Source organism: Chelonoidis abingdonii, chromosome 20 (assembly GCF_003597395.2).
Source record: "Chelonoidis abingdonii isolate Lonesome George chromosome 20, CheloAbing_2.0, whole genome shotgun sequence".
NCBI classification, from domain to species: Eukaryota; Metazoa; Chordata; order Testudines; family Testudinidae; genus Chelonoidis; species Chelonoidis abingdonii.
Genome location: NC_133788.1, coordinates 20470987 through 20489526, shown reverse-complemented (window position 1 = coordinate 20489526; position 18540 = coordinate 20470987). Strand labels below are relative to the sequence as shown.

At 49.5% G+C, this 18540-nt stretch overlaps 3 protein-coding genes across 4 annotated transcripts; 1 reads left to right on the top strand and 2 right to left on the bottom strand.

Annotated features, from left to right (window-relative positions):
• Window positions 1-255: 255 nt before the first annotated feature.
• On the bottom strand, window positions 256-1431 carry LOC116827722 (diazepam-binding inhibitor-like 5). The gene has a single exon (XM_032785503.2). The coding sequence runs from the start codon at window positions 1132-1134 to the stop codon at window positions 871-873; it is 264 nt and encodes an 87-aa protein (XP_032641394.1). The 5' UTR covers window positions 1135-1431; the 3' UTR covers window positions 256-870.
• A 1419-nt stretch (window positions 1432-2850) lies between these two features.
• On the top strand, window positions 2851-8813 carry GEMIN4 (gem nuclear organelle associated protein 4). Of its 2 annotated transcripts, none has more exons than XM_032785402.2 (2): window positions 2851-2922; window positions 5433-8813. In XM_032785402.2, the coding sequence occupies exons 1-2, from the start codon at window positions 2913-2915 to the stop codon at window positions 8618-8620; spliced, it is 3198 nt and encodes a 1065-aa protein (XP_032641293.1). In that variant the 5' UTR covers window positions 2851-2912; the 3' UTR covers window positions 8621-8813. The 2 variants fall into 2 exon arrangements, with proteins under 2 accessions (XP_032641293.1, XP_074930078.1); XM_075073977.1 differs by having other exon boundaries at window positions 2891-3483.
• A 493-nt stretch (window positions 8814-9306) lies between these two features.
• Window positions 9307-18251, bottom strand: TLCD3A (TLC domain containing 3A). Its single transcript, XM_032785468.2, has 5 exons — window positions 17960-18251; window positions 16371-16454; window positions 13378-13585; window positions 12083-12178; window positions 9307-11382 (listed from the first exon to the last, which is right to left on the bottom strand). Exons 1-5 carry the CDS (start codon window positions 18079-18081, stop codon window positions 11113-11115), a joined length of 780 nt encoding a protein of 259 aa, XP_032641359.1. The 5' UTR covers window positions 18082-18251; the 3' UTR covers window positions 9307-11112.
• Between the last annotated feature and the right edge of the window lie 289 nt (window positions 18252-18540).

The following is an 18540-nucleotide window of genomic DNA, read 5'->3' as shown; positions in this document are numbered from 1 at the left end:
ATGACATCATAATCTTTGCCATAGCAACTAACTTAAAGTGAGGAGTGGGAGCTGCTGACCTCTCGATGAGCCCCCATCATCCAGTTACTTGCATATATCTAGTAACAACCTCCCACCCTGGCACCGGTGAGAGAGACAATGGTTTCTAATCAACGGTTTGCCCTGGAGTTGTATTGCTTTAGCTTGGTGAACTGATGTGCTTCCTTAAGAACTGAACATCAGCACAGAATCTGAAGTATAAAAAGGTTAAAAGGAAATTAGAGAGGGGGAGATCGTATCTAGATTAACCCTGGCCTGTTCTGGATTAATGATTGCCCACCATTTGACCTTGTAAAGGCTGCCTGTGGTGTGTCTTCTCCACACCCCAGGATTACATATTGGCAATGTGGTTTCTTGTTTAATTGTCTGAATTCCACAGGCCCATTTTAATAAGGGAGAAACTGAACAAAGTCAAACAGTCCATCAAGTTCCTTTGTCCCATAAGCTTGAGCAGCTCTATTAACTAGGGTAAGTGTGACACTGGCAGACAGTAATGTGTTTTTTCAAAGGGAGGGTGTTTCTTTAAACAAATACACTGGCTTGTGAAGTCAGCCTCTTAAATATCTGTAAGAGTTTACCAGAAATCATAAACAATGGCTGGACTATCCTTATCCTGAAATGAACTTCCATACATGTATAGACTCAAAGGGGAGCATGCAAACTCTGCACGCTTTTTTCCAGCCACATACACTCCACTGTTGTTGATTAGTTTTATTAGCTTGACAGCTACGCTACACTGATCTAAGGGTGAGAGAAACTCCCTAGCAGGGATGCTGGGTCAAAAGCTCTGCTAATGGCACGAGGCTGCCTGATATCTACGAACGCTCAATTTTACGCTCCATACTTCTTTTTCAGCTCTTCTGCTTTCGCTATGTAATTCTTCATGGCATCGGCCTTGCTCATCCCTTTGCGTCCATTCCAGGCCTCCCATTTGGCTTTGCCTGTTACATCGGTTGCACAAGGGCAGGGAATGTTGATGTCCCCGATGGTGGCTTGTTTGTAGAGACTATAAATCTCCAGTTTTTCTTGCTCTGAGATCGGAACCTTCATTTCCCTCACCATAGCAGCAGCTTTCTCAAATTCCGCCTGAGACATGGTGAGAGCTCAGCGTCAGGACGGCTCCTTCCTTCCGCAGTGGAGGGCTTGCCAAGATTCTCACGGGCTGACCCAGGCCACGAGAACTGGAATGAAAGAGAGTTGCAACAGCAGAATAAGATTTTTAAATGCCCCAATGGAAGAGTGTAACTGCCTTTAGCAGGAGCAATGCAATTTTCAAATGGCCTTAAAATTAATCCCAGATTAGGGGAGTTAGATTTTTACAGTCAATTCTTCTTGGACCTAGCATTATTTTCCCTTCTGGAGACAGGATGTTGGGGTCTGTTTCTCTTTATGTATGGCAGTTAGTCTCTCTACTGGGATTAACATGGGATAAAAATATAGACTGTTTATAAATATAGCTGGTTTGTAAAGTGTGTGGCCATTTATTCATCAGACGCCTGCTAAACATATGGACAGGTTTAATCTCCTTTTGTAACCAGTGTGGAAGAAGGTCAAAGGAAGACTTGTTCAAAGAAAACAAATTGAGCTAGGAATTTGGTCTTAGCTCTATCTACGTCAGTCTGGATTTCAGGGGGGTTGTTCTGGATTTCTGCTAAGAAAAATTTAACCCTCTGTGCCTATATGCTGGCAGTTTGCCTCAGAAAGAAGTGGTGTTGCCAATTGTTATGCTATTTGTTTTTCTTAAAGCCCCAGCTGCTGGAGTCAGGTGATTATCCCACAATCTCTTCTTTCATTTAAGAGGGGGGTAGAAAAATGTAAATTTTTGTCCCTGATCATTGCAGAGAAAAACCTGAAAACTATAACTCTTAAACATTTAAAAATCCAGAAGGCAAATAAAAAGAAACCCAATATTTTTAAAGTTAATTTTTAGGGGGCCTGACACCTGATGTTGGAAGCTTTGAGTTTAATAGTACTGGAAAAGAACCAAAACCCCACCTTAAGCTGATGCTGAATTTTTGTGCCTCAAATGACAGTCAGTCACATGTAAACAGCTGTGAGATATGCCCCTTAGCTAGTACAGCAGTGGAAGTTTTTATGCTGTACTAAAACAGAAATGTATAAAGTGCCCTGTCCTAGTACCTAGCTAAGCAATGCACATATGCCTATTGATGAAAGTACTTCTCTATAACCAATTGCTGGCTGCTTGTAGGTTTAAGTTAAGTTCCTTAAGAGGCCTGGGCCCTCAGTTTCAAAGCTGGGTGCACCTAAATAAGAGGGGCCCAGTTTGCTGAGCATCTCCTAAACCCAGGCTGGCTCAGCAGAGGTGCCTCACCACTCTGGCTTTCCGGGGGTGGTTCTGCCAGCCCCCTTTCATTAAATTTAAAAATGATGCCCTAACACACACCCCAATTTCAGGGGTGTCAGGGATTCTGTGAGTCCCAGAACCTGGGAGTTCCCAGCCCATCGCGCTGAAGTGTCCTGGGGAAGCGAATCTCCCTGTCCAGGACTCAGACTTTGACCCCAGCAGGGGCAGGTCAATAGGGGACGCAGGGGGCTGAGAGTTTTAAGAGGGGAAGATTTTTCAGTGTCTGTGGGGGGAGTCTTAGCGGGGGATCCCCCACCCAGGAGCCGGGCGAGCGGGGGGAGTTACCGACCGGGCACCGCTCTGCGATCGCCGCTCCGTGCAGTGCCGGGCAGGCGCCTGCAGAGCCCGCTGTGCCGCCTCGCTAGGGGGAGCCGCGGCCACGTGGCTCGCAGGCGGCGGCGGGTTGGGAGCGTCACAGAGCCGGGCGCGCCCTGCCTCACAGGGCCCGCCCCTACCATGCCCTGCCCGGCCGCCGCCGCCTGCGCCGGGGGAGCCGAGAGGCCGGGCCATGGAGCTAGGTGGGTGTTCGCTGGCGGCAGCCGCGGGTGGGTTGTGCTGGGACGCGCGTGGGGGCGACACGCAGCACCTTAAACCCGCCTCCCCCCCCGCCGGGTGTTTAATAGCTAGCTCCGGAGTAGAAAGTCGTTCGCACGTTTCTGGGCTGGCTGGGCGCCAGGTATCGCAGCTAGTCTGGCCCGGCGGTTGGGCAAGCTACCCTGCTGTAAGAGTGCGCCCCCGCAGAGTTGCATCACACGAGGAGGCTGATCCCAGCAGGGCACGAGCCTTCCCCACTTAAATTAGGACCCTGGGCTGAGCTAAGTAATTGCACTAGATGGCTGAGGAGTCAGCAAGGGGATCAGCCGAAAGCAGGCCAGCGAGAGAATCCTTGGCCCTGTTGGTACACCCTATTGTATGTACCAAAAACGGTGCTTAAGGGATTTTGATTCCATGTGTGCGCATGAGAGACAGACACTGGCAAATTCCTCCTTGCTCCTCGTGTGGCACATGCTGTTGCTAGAATGGCCTGCCAGCCTCGCCGACAGCATGTGAGGAGCAGAGGGTACCTGCCTGGACAAGAGGTACATAATTCTCCTAGAATGATTGTATCGCAGCCAGTAATGCTGTTTGGAAATGGTTCAGAGGGGACAATGCACCTTCTGAGCAGGCAGTGTAAACAGACACAAAGATTCGAATCCAATAACAAATACAAATCAGCATCCTACAGGGAAACCCCACCTACTGTGGGAATCCAGTGCCAGTCTCCTTGATTCCTGCACTGGAGATTTAGAGCCTAAAGCTTTAGGCCAATGGGCTATGTTCAATTAGGAGGAGAATTTGCAGAGTCAGTGCAGATCAATGATTGTCTTGTGGCAGTGTTTTAGCCACAGGACTTCCCTGGAAGCAAGGCCTAGCCTTTCCTCTGAGGCAGGCACTTGTGTGCAGGATCCTTGCAGGGGTGTCCTGGAATGCAGCTCACATTGCAACATTCCACCATGCTGGTACATTGGTCTGACATTGCCGCTGATGTGTGATGTCGCGTGAGTGACTCAGCCTGTCTGTGCCTCTAATGTACATGACCCTGACAGTAGCACTCCTCCCCCATGAGATCACAGTGACTTTAAGCAGCAGGGCCACTGTATTCCTTCCCCATCTCCCAAGCAGCCTGTTATGCACCTTTTGCCTCCATAGCAGTGGAGGGGCAGTTTCACAGATTCCTTCCCCCTCTGGATTAGAAACCTTGAGTTCTATGTATGTGAGAGAGAAGTGGTGGGGCTGGCGTGCTTAGAAACCAAAGCCCTGTTTGCACTCTGTGGACAATACTAATCCCGTGGCACGTTTTGTAAGAGGAGGAGTTTACACTGGTGTCCAGAGCCCACCCCCAGCTGTTGCATTGTGTGTTCAGTGCATGGGCATTGGTACACATTGCCCCTGGCCTGCCTGCATTTCAATGCTGTATAATTTGTAAAGTGCTTTGAGACTATAGGCTCTATAGAAACACAGGGTGATGATACTACAATCATCAGCTGGAAAACATCCCTTTCCCTGCAAGCTGTTGTGCATGTGTGTGCCTGTGTAATCCTCTTTCCCTGACACTCCCAGGCTATGCTATGCTAATAAAGGAGCTACTCCAACGTGTGTAAACTGAGGGTGGTTTTTTGTGTAATTGGTATGTCTGTTTGGAGTTCAGGACAGTCACATGATATCTTTAATCCTAGATCTGGTGGACTTGCTGCATTAAGGGTTAATACAAGGTTGTTTTCCCCCTATAAGATGGAAGGTTGAATCTTTTACTTCCTTGCAGCATTTCCATAACAATCCATTAACATTCCCCAATGTAAGTTAATTAAGTAAACTATTTGTGTTATAGCAGTACCCCATGCTAGGCGCTGTGTGTACACATAGAAAGAGACAGTGCCCGCTCCAAAGAGCTTGGCAGTCTAAGGAAATGACACAGAAGAAGTTCCAAGGAGTTCCAGAGGTTGACTATGCGTTGTGTGAAGAAATACTTCCTTTTATTTGTTTTAAACCTCCTGCCTATTAATTTCATTTGGTGACGTACAAGAACCAGAGGATGTTGTGAAGGCCAAGACCATAACAGGGTTCAAAAAAGAACTAGACAATTCCATTGAGGATAGGTCCATCAATGGCTATTAGCCAGGATGGGCAGGAATGATGTCCCTAGCCTCTGTTTGCCAAAAGCTGGAAATGAGCGACAGGGAATGGATGACTTGATGATTACTTGTTCTGTTCAGTCTCTCTGGAGCACCTGGCATTGGCCACTGTCAGTAGACAGGATACTGTGCTAGACGGACCCTTGAGCTGACCCAGTAGGGCCGTTCTTATGTTCTTAAGAAAGATAGGAGAAAGGAAGTACTACTAGCCCCATTTTAGAGATTGCCTAGCCTAAGGTCAAACAAGGAGGCTGTGGCAGAACATTGAAACCAGCTCTTCTGACCCTAGTCTAATCACAAGAGTATCCTTCCTCTCAGATTTAATTGCATGTCCGTGTGTGCTTCTCTTTAAACAGGACCGTTGAACATCTGTGAGGAAACAACCATTCTGCATGGTGGGTTTCTGCTAGCAGCGAAGTTGTATCATCCCAAAGCGTTGACAGAGTTGGCCAAATCCGACTGGCCCCTGGTCGGGCAGCCTATAACTGATGCCTTGAAGGAGATATGCACCAGCCGTTCCTCTTCCCCATCCCAACCCAATGTGTGGAAGAAGAAAGCGATTATCATCATCTGGGCCAAAATCCTCTTCCCCTGCCCCTTGTCCTCCGCGGGCCCCACCTCAGTCGACCAACGGTGGAAGGAAGATGTCTTCTTCTCGGCGGGCAGCATGATTCCACGTATAAACCACACTGTCCTCTTCGAGCTGCTCAAGGCTCTGAATGCGCCACGGCTCTTTGTGCAGCTGCTGCTGGCACTGCCCACAGTGGTGCGTCAGCAGGAGCTTGAGCTCTTTGTCAAGTACGTTGTGAGTGAGACGTCCCTGGTGGACATCACCTTCTTCCTAGACGTGTGGTGGGAGATAATGAAACACAAGGAGGGCGAGCAAGACAAAATGATCCTGATGTTCAGCACTCTTGCCCATCAACACCTGTCCGAGTCTCCAGATGAGCCCTGCCACCCCGCAAAGAGATTCAAAGGTGACCCCTTCTCCCTGCAGAGCTCCCCCTTGGCCACTGGCCTGTTGATGGTTCTGATCGACGGGCTAAAGCAGCTCTACGGGAGCATTGTCCTCCCCAAGATGAAGTGCTTTGCTCTCGCCAACCTGGTGGAGCTGCTGTCGGTCTTCACGGTGATAGAGCATGAGTCCAGCACGCTGCCCGTCAAAGCATACCTAGACAAGATCACATCCGTCGTCGCCATCTGGAACGATGACAGTGAGAACCGGTACAACGGAAGGGGTCTGGAAGAGAAAGTGAAGGAGGCCGAGAGGAGCGTGAGCTTGCTATCTGTGGCCAAGCTGTCCAGCGAAGAGCTGTTTGTTGGCTTGAGCTTCCTCTGTAGTTTGCTCCAGGGCTGGGGGGAGGAGCTACAGTGCATGCTGAACAACCACAAAGAGATCTGCTATGAAAGCTACCGACTCCTTGACAGCCTCACTGCCTTCGGCAAGAACCTGATCTCCTTTGCCAAGTCTGGAGACCTGAGTGAGGACAAGAAGCAGATGGTGACAGAACTGGGACAGATCATTGTGGACTTCCTCAAGAAGATCAATCCAAAGCTGAAAGGCAGGAATTCAGACAGCAGTGTCATGGCTTTGGTTGCCATGGCAATTATTGAGAAGAGGATGGACCGCCACATGGAAATGTGCTCCATTTTTGCTTCTGAGAAGGCCTGGGCATGTTCTAAGGACTGGGTTGCCTGCCTTGTTAAAAACAGAGCCCTCTTCCAGAAACCGGAGCTGGTCTTGCAATTGCTGGAGAGCACCGTGACTGTTAGCCTGTCTGCTGATAACAGAGAGAGCAGGGAGCGGCAGAGTCAAGTGATCAAAACCATTCTGGAGTGTTACGCTGAGCTTCCACTACCCGACAAGAACAAAGTGATCTCGGGCGTCTTGGCTTCCTGGGGTGGGCAGGGCCTGTCCTTGAACTTGAAGGCGTTCATGGAAGGTTTTCAAGAGGAGCTGAATTTGGCTTTCAACCAGATCACGCAGAGTGCATCAGATCAAGGTCTCACCAAGGCTGTCGCCTCTGTAGCGAGGCTGACCCTGCTCCACCCGGAGGCGACTGTGAAGAAGGTCTGCAACCTTGCTGTCGTCAACCTGGGAACGCACCAGTTCCTAGCACAGATCCTGTGCTCCTTCCCGGCGCTGAGCTTCCAAGAGGCACGAGACAACCCAAACCAGTCGGGCAGCCTGCTAGAGAGATGTCTTAAGGAGACTGTTTGGGGGAGACTCTCCTCCACTAAGGAAAAGGAGCAGTTTTTAGAATTCTTGGCCTTTCTCATGCAGCCGAGTTCAGGTCATCCACTTCTCTCCCCCGCAGAGGTGACCAAAGCCTTTGTCCTTCCCCATTTGAAATCAGACTTTGCTCACGTTGAGCTGAGCTTGCAGATCCTCAGTAAGGTTTTGGAGGTCCAGCCTGATTCAGAGGAACAGTGGCTTAAGTCCTGCTACCCCTTCCCGCTCCTTCTGAGCCTCTGCAAGCTCCTGGATGGCTACACGAAGTACTGGCACCGGTTCAGGGACCAGCACTGCCCTTCGCTGGAGTCCAAAGACCTGATTGCCACCACCCTCTCTCAGCTCTGTGAGATGGTGGGGCAGAAAGCTGCCCCCTCCCCAGAAGTGTGGATCCACTCGCTGGCGTGGCTGCACCGGAAGGTCGAGCTGCTGGACTGGACTGTTGGTCTCCGGCTGAAGAAGCTTTTCGGAGGTCACTTTAAGAACGAAGTCCCGGCTACCCTGTTTCAAATTTGCAAGCTCTCAGAGGACGAGTGGACGTCCCGCCCCGTCCCGGCATATGGGGCAGGCAGCGGGCTCCTGGCCTGGATGGAGTGCTGCTGCATATCCACAGCACTGAGGGAGCAAATGCTCTCTCTCCTCACCGTTGATGTGGACAACCCAGAAGAAGTCAACTTGTTCAGCAAAGGGTTCCTGGTGGCCCTGATACAGGTCCTTCCGTGGTGCAGCCACAGCGAATGGAAGAGACTCACGCAGGTGATTGAAAGCCTGCTGCAGAGGCAGGTCCTTCACGTACCTTATACTTTGGAGTACGTGCAGTACATGCCACTGCTCAACTTCAAGCCTTTTGCCCATTATCTCCAGTTCTCTGTGCTCTTCTTGAGAGGATTCCAGCTGCTCTGCAGCTCCAGCTGCTCCAGCTGGCTGCCAGCAGAAGCCTGGCAGCACGTGGTGAGACTCTACAGCAACAGCCTCACTGACCTGCTGGGCTCGGTCAAGAGGGATTCCCTCTCTCACTGGCACTCTGCTGACGACAAGAACCCCACGCAGGAAGTATCCTTCATCTACATCCAGGTGTTCTGCCATGTGCTGCACGTGGTGGCCATGCTGCCAGATGACCACCCCGGTGAGCCGCTCCTGGTTCTGGCCTTGGAGATCCTCTCACAGTACGAAATGCTCAGTGCCTCCGACAAGTCCCTGAGCAGCGCACTCAGGAAAGCCAACGAGAAGCACTTCCTGGAGTCCATCACCGACAACGTCAGCAACAAGGAGCTCCGGGCCACGCTCCTGCAGAAGCTGAGCAAGCTGTGAGCCATCCCAAGTGGCAAGCAGGTCACAGATTACACATGGAGCGAAACGGCATGACTTGGCTCCACAGATCATCAAAGCTCCAGAGGCATGACAGAATGAGACACACCGGTGTTGAACAGAGCCTAAACCCTACAAAGATGAGGAGACGTTACTTGGAGATTTTTAACATCTATAATAAACCTTTTCTTTTGGACTTGTTTGTGTAGCTGTATTTCTTAACATGCCTGAGAGTGTCATGGTGCATTTAGAAACTGATGTCTGCGTCCTCTGTGAAACCTGCCAGTTAAAATAGCCTCCATTTTAGTTGTTCTTCACTTGCACCCGCAACTCCAATCTGGCCTTTTAATATCTTGTTACTGTGTTTGCTGTTAGGGAGTTCCGCACCAGACCTATGGCCCTGTAACCCTAATCCAGAGACACTCAGCCTCCATTGGCTATTCAGTAACTGGGCCCCCTGCTAATACTGTCAGCAAAAGGGGCTTAGATCCTCATGGGCAGATTGTGACATCATCACCTGCCTGCTGGGGAAAATTAAGTGACACCCCCAAATCTCTAGCAGCTTGGTAATGAATTTGGGTTGCTTCTGTGCTGGGCTGGATTCAGATTGGTAACCCTGACTCCCCCTCAGACAGCTAGAGCCTCTCTACCCAGAAGGTGCATGTTGTACAAGACAGATTCCCCATCCAGTGGCTCTGAAAAGAGGTCTTTATTGGTCTCTCTTCCAACAGGCGAGTAGTGAGTAGGGGCAATGTTAGTGCAAACTTTAAAATGCCTCAAGGGCTTTTTCCCTTTCCGTTACATAAGGCAAATTATTTGTAACAAAAGCAGCAAGATAAAAATGCCTGCAACACTGAGAGCATGTTACAAAGTGGAAACCCACCCATCTGACTGGCCTGTGTAGTTCATAATAATAATAAAAACAAAACACGTTACTAATCTGACAGTCATTGCAGTGACGCCTTGTTAGAGTGAAGCTTGGAAAGAGCCAATTCCTTTATTCTTCCAGGAACATGTGATTACGTCCAGGGTAAGGCCTGATGCCTGAAGGAATTGGGATTCGGACAGCTAAGTGCTTTCAAACACAGTCTTCAGCTCTTCCCCAGCGGCTGAATAAAAGCTACAAGGCAGCTTATCCTTTTGTAAACTCCCTGCTCCACAGATAGGTAAGGGCCAGGTTCGTCCCTGGTGGAGCTACTCACTTCTGTGGAGTTATTCTCCAGGGACGAATGCAGCCCGTTAGTGCTGGCACCAAAAGTTACAAAGAGCCAGTGACTGTCCTGGTGTTTTTTGTGCATATGGTGATTGTCCATCGGGTGTGTGCTCAGAGTGGTTGGCGTTTTGCTTGTGCGCCTGCTAGGGTCTTTAGTCCACGGTTATAAAGAAAGATCTGGTTCTCGGCCTTAAGCAAAGTGTTGCAGTCTGGGGCTGGTGTTGCAGAGGGTGTGGTACTAAGCAGGGTCAGGGGAAACAATTAGTGCAGCAGATACTGTGGGCCCAAGTCAGCATTGGTGTAAGTGGGCATAGGATTAGACTAGGGGTGTCAGTCAGTGACCACTGTTCTGGTGCTGCCACCTTCAGCAGCTTGTTGCATTTCATGTATAATTCCTAGCTCCAGTTTCTTCTCTCTGGTTCTTTTCACCAGGGCTGAGTCAGTGGGTTGGGTAATCACGGACCTGGGGAAACACTGCACTTAGGTCTGCATGGAGTGTGGCCAAGGGACAAACCTGTGCTTAGCAGCAACTAGAAACTTCCCCAGAGGCAATGGACCAAATTCAGCAATGGCAGAAGAGCAATGTAAGGGGAGCAGACAGTTCAGAACATCACCCTCTTTTCTGTTCCCTGAGGGCCAGCTTCTGCTCTGAGCTGGAAGGGTGTAAATCAGAATGACTCAGAACCTGAGCGAGGTGGACCTGCCCTTCAGTATGTATGACACACTGGTTTTCCACAACTACAGATGGTCAGATCACACCAGTGACCCCCCCCACAGGTTACACCCAGCACTGAATTTGGCCCAGAGTCTTCTGTGGGCGTTGCACTCACTTCGGCCAGGTCTGGGTCTGTGCCATAGTCTTTCAATGCCAATTTCACCTATTAATTGACCAGATTGTTTATGACCAACCCTCTTGCCTCCCCTCTCTCCTCTAGCATTTCACTGACCAATAGCTAGAGAGTCTTGACCACAGCGAGGCTCTTTAGTGCTTCAACTACATAACCCTCCCACTACCCAGGTTCTCCCGCAGACAGAAGGACACAGGACACTTGAGTGTTACAGAAAGAAAGTCCTTCTGTAACAGGCTGGTGCTGCTTCCCTGAACTGCAGCGGAGACAACACAGCTGCTTTAAAGTAAAAGAGCCTCCTAATACTAATGGGCAATGATGTTCCAGTCCCAACCTGGTACCTACAACACTGATTTTAATGGCAAGGCAGCTGGGAGAAGAGCCATGATGCTGGCTTGGTCTCAAACCTTGTGGTCTGCAGCCTCTCCCGGCGATTATCTATTCTTGGCGGACGGCGAACTGCTGTAGAGTCGGACAGCTTTCCTGCAGATCAGCACGAACCAGTAGAGCTGTGGGGCGATGAGAGAGGCATTGGCCACGTTGCAGTGCATGGGGATGTGGAAAGGCACCATGTAGATAGGAATCCCCATATGCCTGGCGTAGGCCCTGTACATGAATGGGAAGAGGACGATCCGGCAGAGGAAGAATGTCACCAGGATGAGAATCCCATTCACCTTGTGCAGAAGCGTGTCCTGCATTTTTAGCTGCAAAAGGAACAAAAGCGGGGGGGGGGGGGAACGCACGGTAAATGCTGCATATAAAGAGTGACTGTCCATTTCTATGTCACTGATTATTATCCCTGCAGTATTGTAATGCATGGAGACATACAGGCGTGTAGGGAAACAGTCCTTGCCTCAAAGCTTTCAATCTATGGACCTGCGCTAGTACACAGAGAAGACAATGGAAAGACTCATTGGCTCCAAAGAGCTTTGGATCAAGCCCATGGACAAGACAGCCTGTGAGGGGAGAGTGACTGATGACAAAGGATTTCCTAAAGAAAGAGGATTGGTGAGGAGAGCTACTGCTCTTTGGCTGGTGACTGGTTAGTGAGGACTTAGTCCATCTATCTTTGATTACAGTATGATGGAAGCAAGTGGGAACTAGGATGCCAGTGTGGCCTTAAAACAGGGGTTTCCAGACGTGTGGATCACAAACAGCTGCTAGGGGGTCCTGACTACCTGCTTTTCCCACTATGTTAAATGAAAGAGGGCTCCTAGTTGGATGGAAAGCAGTTCCAGGTGGGTCCTGGGGTGGAAAAGGATGAGAACCACTGATGAATTTCCCAGGTAACCTTGCTCTTAGTATTAAGGCTTTTTTAATCCCAATATTTAGAGGGAGAGCAGCATGAGTAAAACAATACACCCCACCCCATTCTTTTTAAAGATACATATGGGCCAGGCCTACCTGCATCAGGATTTTGCCCAGTGACACGAACGGAGTGCTCAGTTCCGCCACAAAGATGCAACCAACAAAGAAATCTCCAAGCTCTCCTCTGAGGTACTAGAAAAAAAACAGAGTGATTAGTGCAGGGATCTTTTCGTGGCCAAGTGAGGTTGAGTCCAAATCCCAGTGATGCCAGCTGGAGGCTTCCCAGTGCTTTCAGCGGCATTGGCTCACGCCCCCCCTCCCCCAAACAAAACTGGAAGGAAGGCAACTTTAAGGATTATCATGTGGATCGCAGCTTCTCTGTTGGGTCCAGGTGCCTTTCTCCCCCGCCCTGGAAAGTGGACTTGGAAGCAAAGATTTTTAAGCTCGTTGAAGATACGAATCGATGGTGATAGATACAGATCAAAGGTACACAGGCTGATTAAAGCTTCCACTTGACTAAATTTTATGTTCAGACTAAACTGGTTTCAGTCTTGATAGGATCAGAATAAGTCAGAGCAGAGCATGGCATGTACTGCTTGTAGACTCTGCAAAAGGAGGTGGAGGACTTTGGCTGTCCCATCTTTAGAGTCCCACCTACTAGTCAGTCTGTGAAATGTCCTAAATGGGAGAGATGTTGTGTCCCCTGTGTTTTCCAGGAATAGATGCTGGAACTAGCGGTGCAGGGGGTGCTGCAGCACCCCGATTTGTGGTTTCCATTATATACAGGGTTTACGGTTTGGTTCAGAGTCCTGTGGCACCTTATAGACTAATAAACATATTGGAGCATGAGCTTTCGTGGGTGAATACCCACTTCATCGGATGCACCAACTAAGCGGGATTCACCCACGAAAGCTCATGCTTCAATAAGTCTGTTAGTCTATAAGGTGCCACAGGACTCTCTGCTGCTTTTACAGATCCAGACTAACATGGCTACCTCTCTGATAGTTTGGTTCAGTGGCTCTCAGCACCCGTTCCCTGGTAGAAGAAGGTGCCCTGGAGCAATGGTTGACGGTGGATGACCATGGAGCTGCACGGATGGTTCAGGAGCAGAGTGAAGTGGATGAGGTGGAGCTGGGTATGGGGAGCCCAGCTGCTGCAGTGGGGTACAATTAAGGGTGAAATCCAAGGCAAAACTCCCAGGGATCTCTATAGAACCAGGATTTCACCCCTGTGTTTAGAGACTACTCAGGAGGTAATGGGAATCAACAAAGACCACAACTGAGGGCAGCATGTGCCCATGCGTTAGTCCTGGTCTGGAACCAGGTGAGCACTTCACTGTGTGTCTCACTCTTATGTTCGGTTAGACTAGCAATCCTGATTGCTGCCCCTACCTGTGCAACAGGTGTGAGGATGACAAGAATGAAGAGATGGTGCGTCACCATGAGGCGATCCTTTTCCAGGAAGCTCCTCACGCTGGCCAGTGAATGCTTCTTCTTCGAGGTGTCTTTGCTTTTGTGCCAATGACAGAGGTACATGACATATATGTCGTAGATCATGTATGGGACGATGACCCAAACATACTCTACTGCAAGCCAGTACCTAAGGGGAGGAAGTGATCTTGCATTACTATAGCCTCGTGCACACGTGGATGGCTGGAAGATGGAGGAGATCGATGTGCCTGGCTCGCCAGCATAAAACTCCAGGTTTAGTCTGATCTAACTCCATTGTCTCCAAGGCCCAAAGGAAAACTTGCCTCTAATAGGCCAACACCTGCCGTGGGCACCCACTTTACCCTGTTGCTCACATTTCCATTACAATTTTGTTCAATCTTTACTTCATAAGCTAGGCTGTGGCTGCTACTCTGCAGAACATCCCCTATCGGAGGATTTCACAGCACTTCCCCCAAGGTATCGCCCTCCTGCTGAACAGACAGAGAAACTGAGGCATTCAGAGACAAAGCTGCTTACCCAAGGTCACTTCAGTGCCACAGCCAAGAACAGAACCCAGGAGTCCTGAGTTCTAACTAGCTGAGAAGCTACCTCAGCATTGCCGCAGGTTAGTAGGCAGCTCCAGTGTCCTGCCAGGTTCTGAGTGCTCTTGTCCTGATGCAGCATCTTACAGGATTGAGCTCTTCAGCCCTTGCTTGAAGAGAGAGGTACTTTCGTGCAGGAGCAGATTCAGATAGGGCACTAGTAAATGCTACCTAGTGTGGCTTGTAGAACTGGGCTTGTAACATTGGTGTGCCTCGGTTTCTCAATCAGTAAAATGAGGACAAGAGTGCTTACTAACCCACATTCATTACTGTTTGGAAAGCACTTTGGGATCCCTGAGTTAATCCCTGTTAGTTACTTTTGAGATTTCTGCCTGCCAGGTCTGAGAGAGAACCGCAAGAGTTTTTTATTTATACAATAAAATCCCCCAGGATGTGGGGTTATTGGGGAAACAGCCGCATGTGGCAGCCTGTTCTCAGCGTATCTTGGTGTCACAATTGCACAACGTGGGATAACTACAACTGATGCCTTGCAAAGAGAGGGGAGCCCTTGTAAGAACTGCTGGGAATGTTACTGATCGATAACTTCTGTGCAGAAATGTGTTCTGAGGTCTGAATAACCTCTGGTGTCTCGATGTCTAAAGAAACATTTTCCTTCCATTCCTATTTCAGATGGCAGGTGGGACAGGCCAGAAGGGATCACCAGCTTATCTACTTCCTCCTGTGCATCACAGCAGCCCCCCAGTGTAAACCCAACAACCAAAATTAGACTAAAGCATTACAGTCCATGGTTACTCTGTATTTGTACAGCACTTGGCACTACGTAGCCCCAGTCCTGGTCGGGGTTTCTAAAAAGGGCCACGGTACCGGTAACAAAATAATCATTCTTTGCCTATAGATACCGAGTTTCTAATTACTGTGATCTTGAGATACTCCCTTGTAACCAAGTTCCAGGCTGTGTAGACCCCTTTCTTAGCCTGTTCCATGATCATAGCCACTCAACTCCCATGTGGAACTCTGTTAAACATTGGTTGAAAATCTAAGGCTCTGGCTACATTACAGAGCTTACAGCTGCGCTGCTGTAGCACGGCTAGTGTAGATACTCTAAGCGAATTGCAGAGTTCTCTCCCGTCGACTCCAGCTTCCGCGATCGGCGGGAGCAGCTCTCCACACCGGCGCTTCGGTTGGTGTAACTGACGTCACTCGGGGGGGGTGCTTATTCACACCGCTGAGCGACACATACCAACCTAAGGCTACGTCTTCACTACCCGCTGTATTGGCAGGTAGCAGTCAATTGCTCGGGGATCGATACATCGTGTCTCATCTAGACACGATATATCGATCCCCGAACATGCTTATATCGATTCCGGAACTCCACCAAGCCGAGCGGAGCTGCAGAATTGACAGGGGGTGCTGCGGACGTCGATCCCACGCCGTGAGGACGGTGAGTAATTCGATCTTAGATACTTCAACTTCAGCTACGTTATTGACGTAGCTGAAGTTGCGTATCTAAGATCGATTTTCCCCTGTAGTGTAGACCAGCCCTAAGATGTAGTATGTACATAACCCCTGAATTATCCCTCCAGGTATTAAGTCTGAAAGGGTGAGATCGATAAACATATTCCAATTGCCTTGAGCTATGATGTTAAACAGGACTTTTACCTGTTCACATGCAGCCACAGAGGGTTTTAACTGTGGCCTATCTATGCAATGGATTTTTTTATAATGAAAAGCTGTGACCCGCAGCCCTATGACTTAGCCTGATCTCTTTAGGTTTCACACAATAAACAGAGTTGAACAAGTGTGATAGTTGGATGGGAGACCTCGAATAATACCCACATGTTGCAAGAAACAGTCCATTCTCTCCTCTGAGTTAATAATGCATCCCTAGTTGGTAGAGCTGTTTCCTTTGGGGTGAAAAATGGTATATATAAAGTGCCTTTAACTCATCTACTTTCAGCATTCTCAGTAGGTTTTTCTTGTTAGGAGCTAGGACTTTCAGTAAGTATGTTTTATATCTGTTGGGAAAATGATGATGTCCTCATTTTTTCCTTTTTGGCCAACTGAGCAAATTAAAATCTAAAATGCATCAGTGATGGGGGAGATTTCCTTACCCCATTTCCACTTTAAAAAAAGAATGGTATAACAGTGTCTGAGAGCATTCTAAAAGCCAACACTTTTCAAAGAATGGCATTACTGGAGCATTTCCTTACAGCTGATTTGAAGTGTGAGGGAAGGAGAACACAGGAAGTTTATTCCTAGCTACCCCTGACACCCTTCCTCTTTATCATAAAAATCTATTTACGGGCTGCCTGCCCAGCACCCCTTTCCGTGATTCTTGTATAGCCTTTGCAAAATTGCAGACTGGCTGTAATTTAGCTTAGGTTTAATTACCTGTCATGTACCACATCCTTGCAATTAAGGACAACAATGATCCCAGAAACAGTAGCCATGGTAGCTTGAACAGAAGACACCATCCTGAAATTGACAAATAAGAAGAAAATCATACCGCTGGTAATCTTGCTATGACTACAATGGAAGAGCCTCAATGGCTGGAGGGATCACTGACAAAAAGGTGGATATTTACTTGATACCTACTCTGCACCCTTCTAGCATCAAAAGTGATGGTACCTCTTTCCCCCCTCCCACATACAGTGTTTGTGTCTGAAATATGCTGATCCTTGGGTGATGTAAACTGACACGGCTCTAGTAGTTGCATCACTTTATCATCAGCTGAGGATATGGCCTGCAGTTTTTTTCAAGGCCTAGCCCTATTAAACACATTCCCTGGAAATAATAATGCAGAGTTCCTAAAATACATATGGTCTTGCCCCATAGCTGAACTATGATATGTTAAACTGTCCCTTCTCCAAAGAGTTTGCATTCTAAAGGTATGAGTAGGTATGAAACAGTACAACACAGAGCTGAACCACAGATGTCAGGATTGGAAGGGACCTCAGGAGGTATCTAGTCCAACCCCCTGCTCAAAGCAGGATCAATCCCCAGGCAGATTTTTGCCCCAGATCCCTAGATGGCCCCCTCAAGGACTGAACTAACAACCCTGGGTTTAGCGGGCCAATGCTCAAACCATTGAGCGATTATCGTTATCCCTCACATGCTGTTTGTTTCTGGATGTCTCTTGCATTCACACACACTGTATCTGAGAACCATGCTGTGATGTTTTAGGTGCACATCATGCAAACATAGGGGGTACTAGAAATGTGCTATTCTATTCTAGAGGTACATAACACACAAATCAGAAATTATACACTATTCTAGAGGCATGTTGCATAGACACAGTCTACACATGTCAGAAATGTTATGCTGTTCTAGGTGGGTGTTGCACAGCATCACACAGTCTCACCAGGTCTTCTGTTCTGGGCCCATCTTATCTACACAGGTGCACACTCTGTCCTTGTCAGGATAATGCTGCTCGGTTCTGTCCTAGATCGATAGGGATGTCTATACTTACATGTAGAGTGGATGCTGCATGCCCAGTTAGCACAGGTATCAATAGTGGAGATGGTGAAGTGGCTTAGGTGAGTAGAGTTCCCTACATGCTTTAACCTGCAGGGTCCATACCCTACCCGGGCTCTCTACATGGCTATTTTAACAGCGTTGAGTCCTGCTGCCTCCTGCCAGCGCCCCCGACCCCCCCCACACTGCACAATGCTCCACCCGCATGAAGCTACACACTGACACGTGTGGATGCAGCCTGCCTTTCACTACAGCAGGCGGTGCCTGGACGCTGCATGCCACCATCAAAATAGATCTAGTGTCTCTCATACATGCTGCCCGTGTCAGGCTCATGCCAGTGGGACCTAGATCAATGTCTCACACACATGCTACCCTGTCCTGGCTAAGCCCATCACTGCCCCCATGCCAGCAGCACTGTGCTGTATCTCCCACATGTTGGCAGCCAGCTGTGCCGACCTAGCCAGTCGTCTAAGAGACTCCAGATGACTCCTTCATGCCCCCACTACCTGCTGCTGAAGAGGATCCGGTCCTTGAGGCTCCATGCCGGGGCAGCCCAGCCGAGACTCCGAACGGACAGAGCGAAGAGACCTGGGAAAAACACCGACGCGATTGCCAACGTTTGCCACATGAGCTCGGCGGAGCGCCCTGCCCCTCGCTGGCTCGCCCCGCTCGCGGCTGGGCGCTGACAGCTGCCGGGCGAAGGGTTCCCGGAGCGCCAGCAACCGATGCCGAGCGGGACTCTCCCCGCACCTGGTTTGTCAACAATAGGCCGGGCGGCGGGAAGGAGGAGCCGAGCCAAGGGTGGTGGGCGGCGTAGCGCCTCCTATCAGCCATTCGGTCAGCCACTCCTGGGCCTTGCTCCTCGCTGTGGAACGCGTTTACACTAGGGGCTGCTGGTGCGGATTCTGCCTGCAGAACGCTGGTGGCGCGGGGCTGCTGCTCGGCGTTCCACCGGGAGAACGTTCGTACAGCGGAGGGTTCCACCCACAGAACGCTGGTGGCGCGGGGCTGCTGCTCGGCGTTCCACCGGGAGAACGTTCGTACAGCGGAGGGTTCCACCCACAGAACGCTGGTGGCGCGGGGCTGC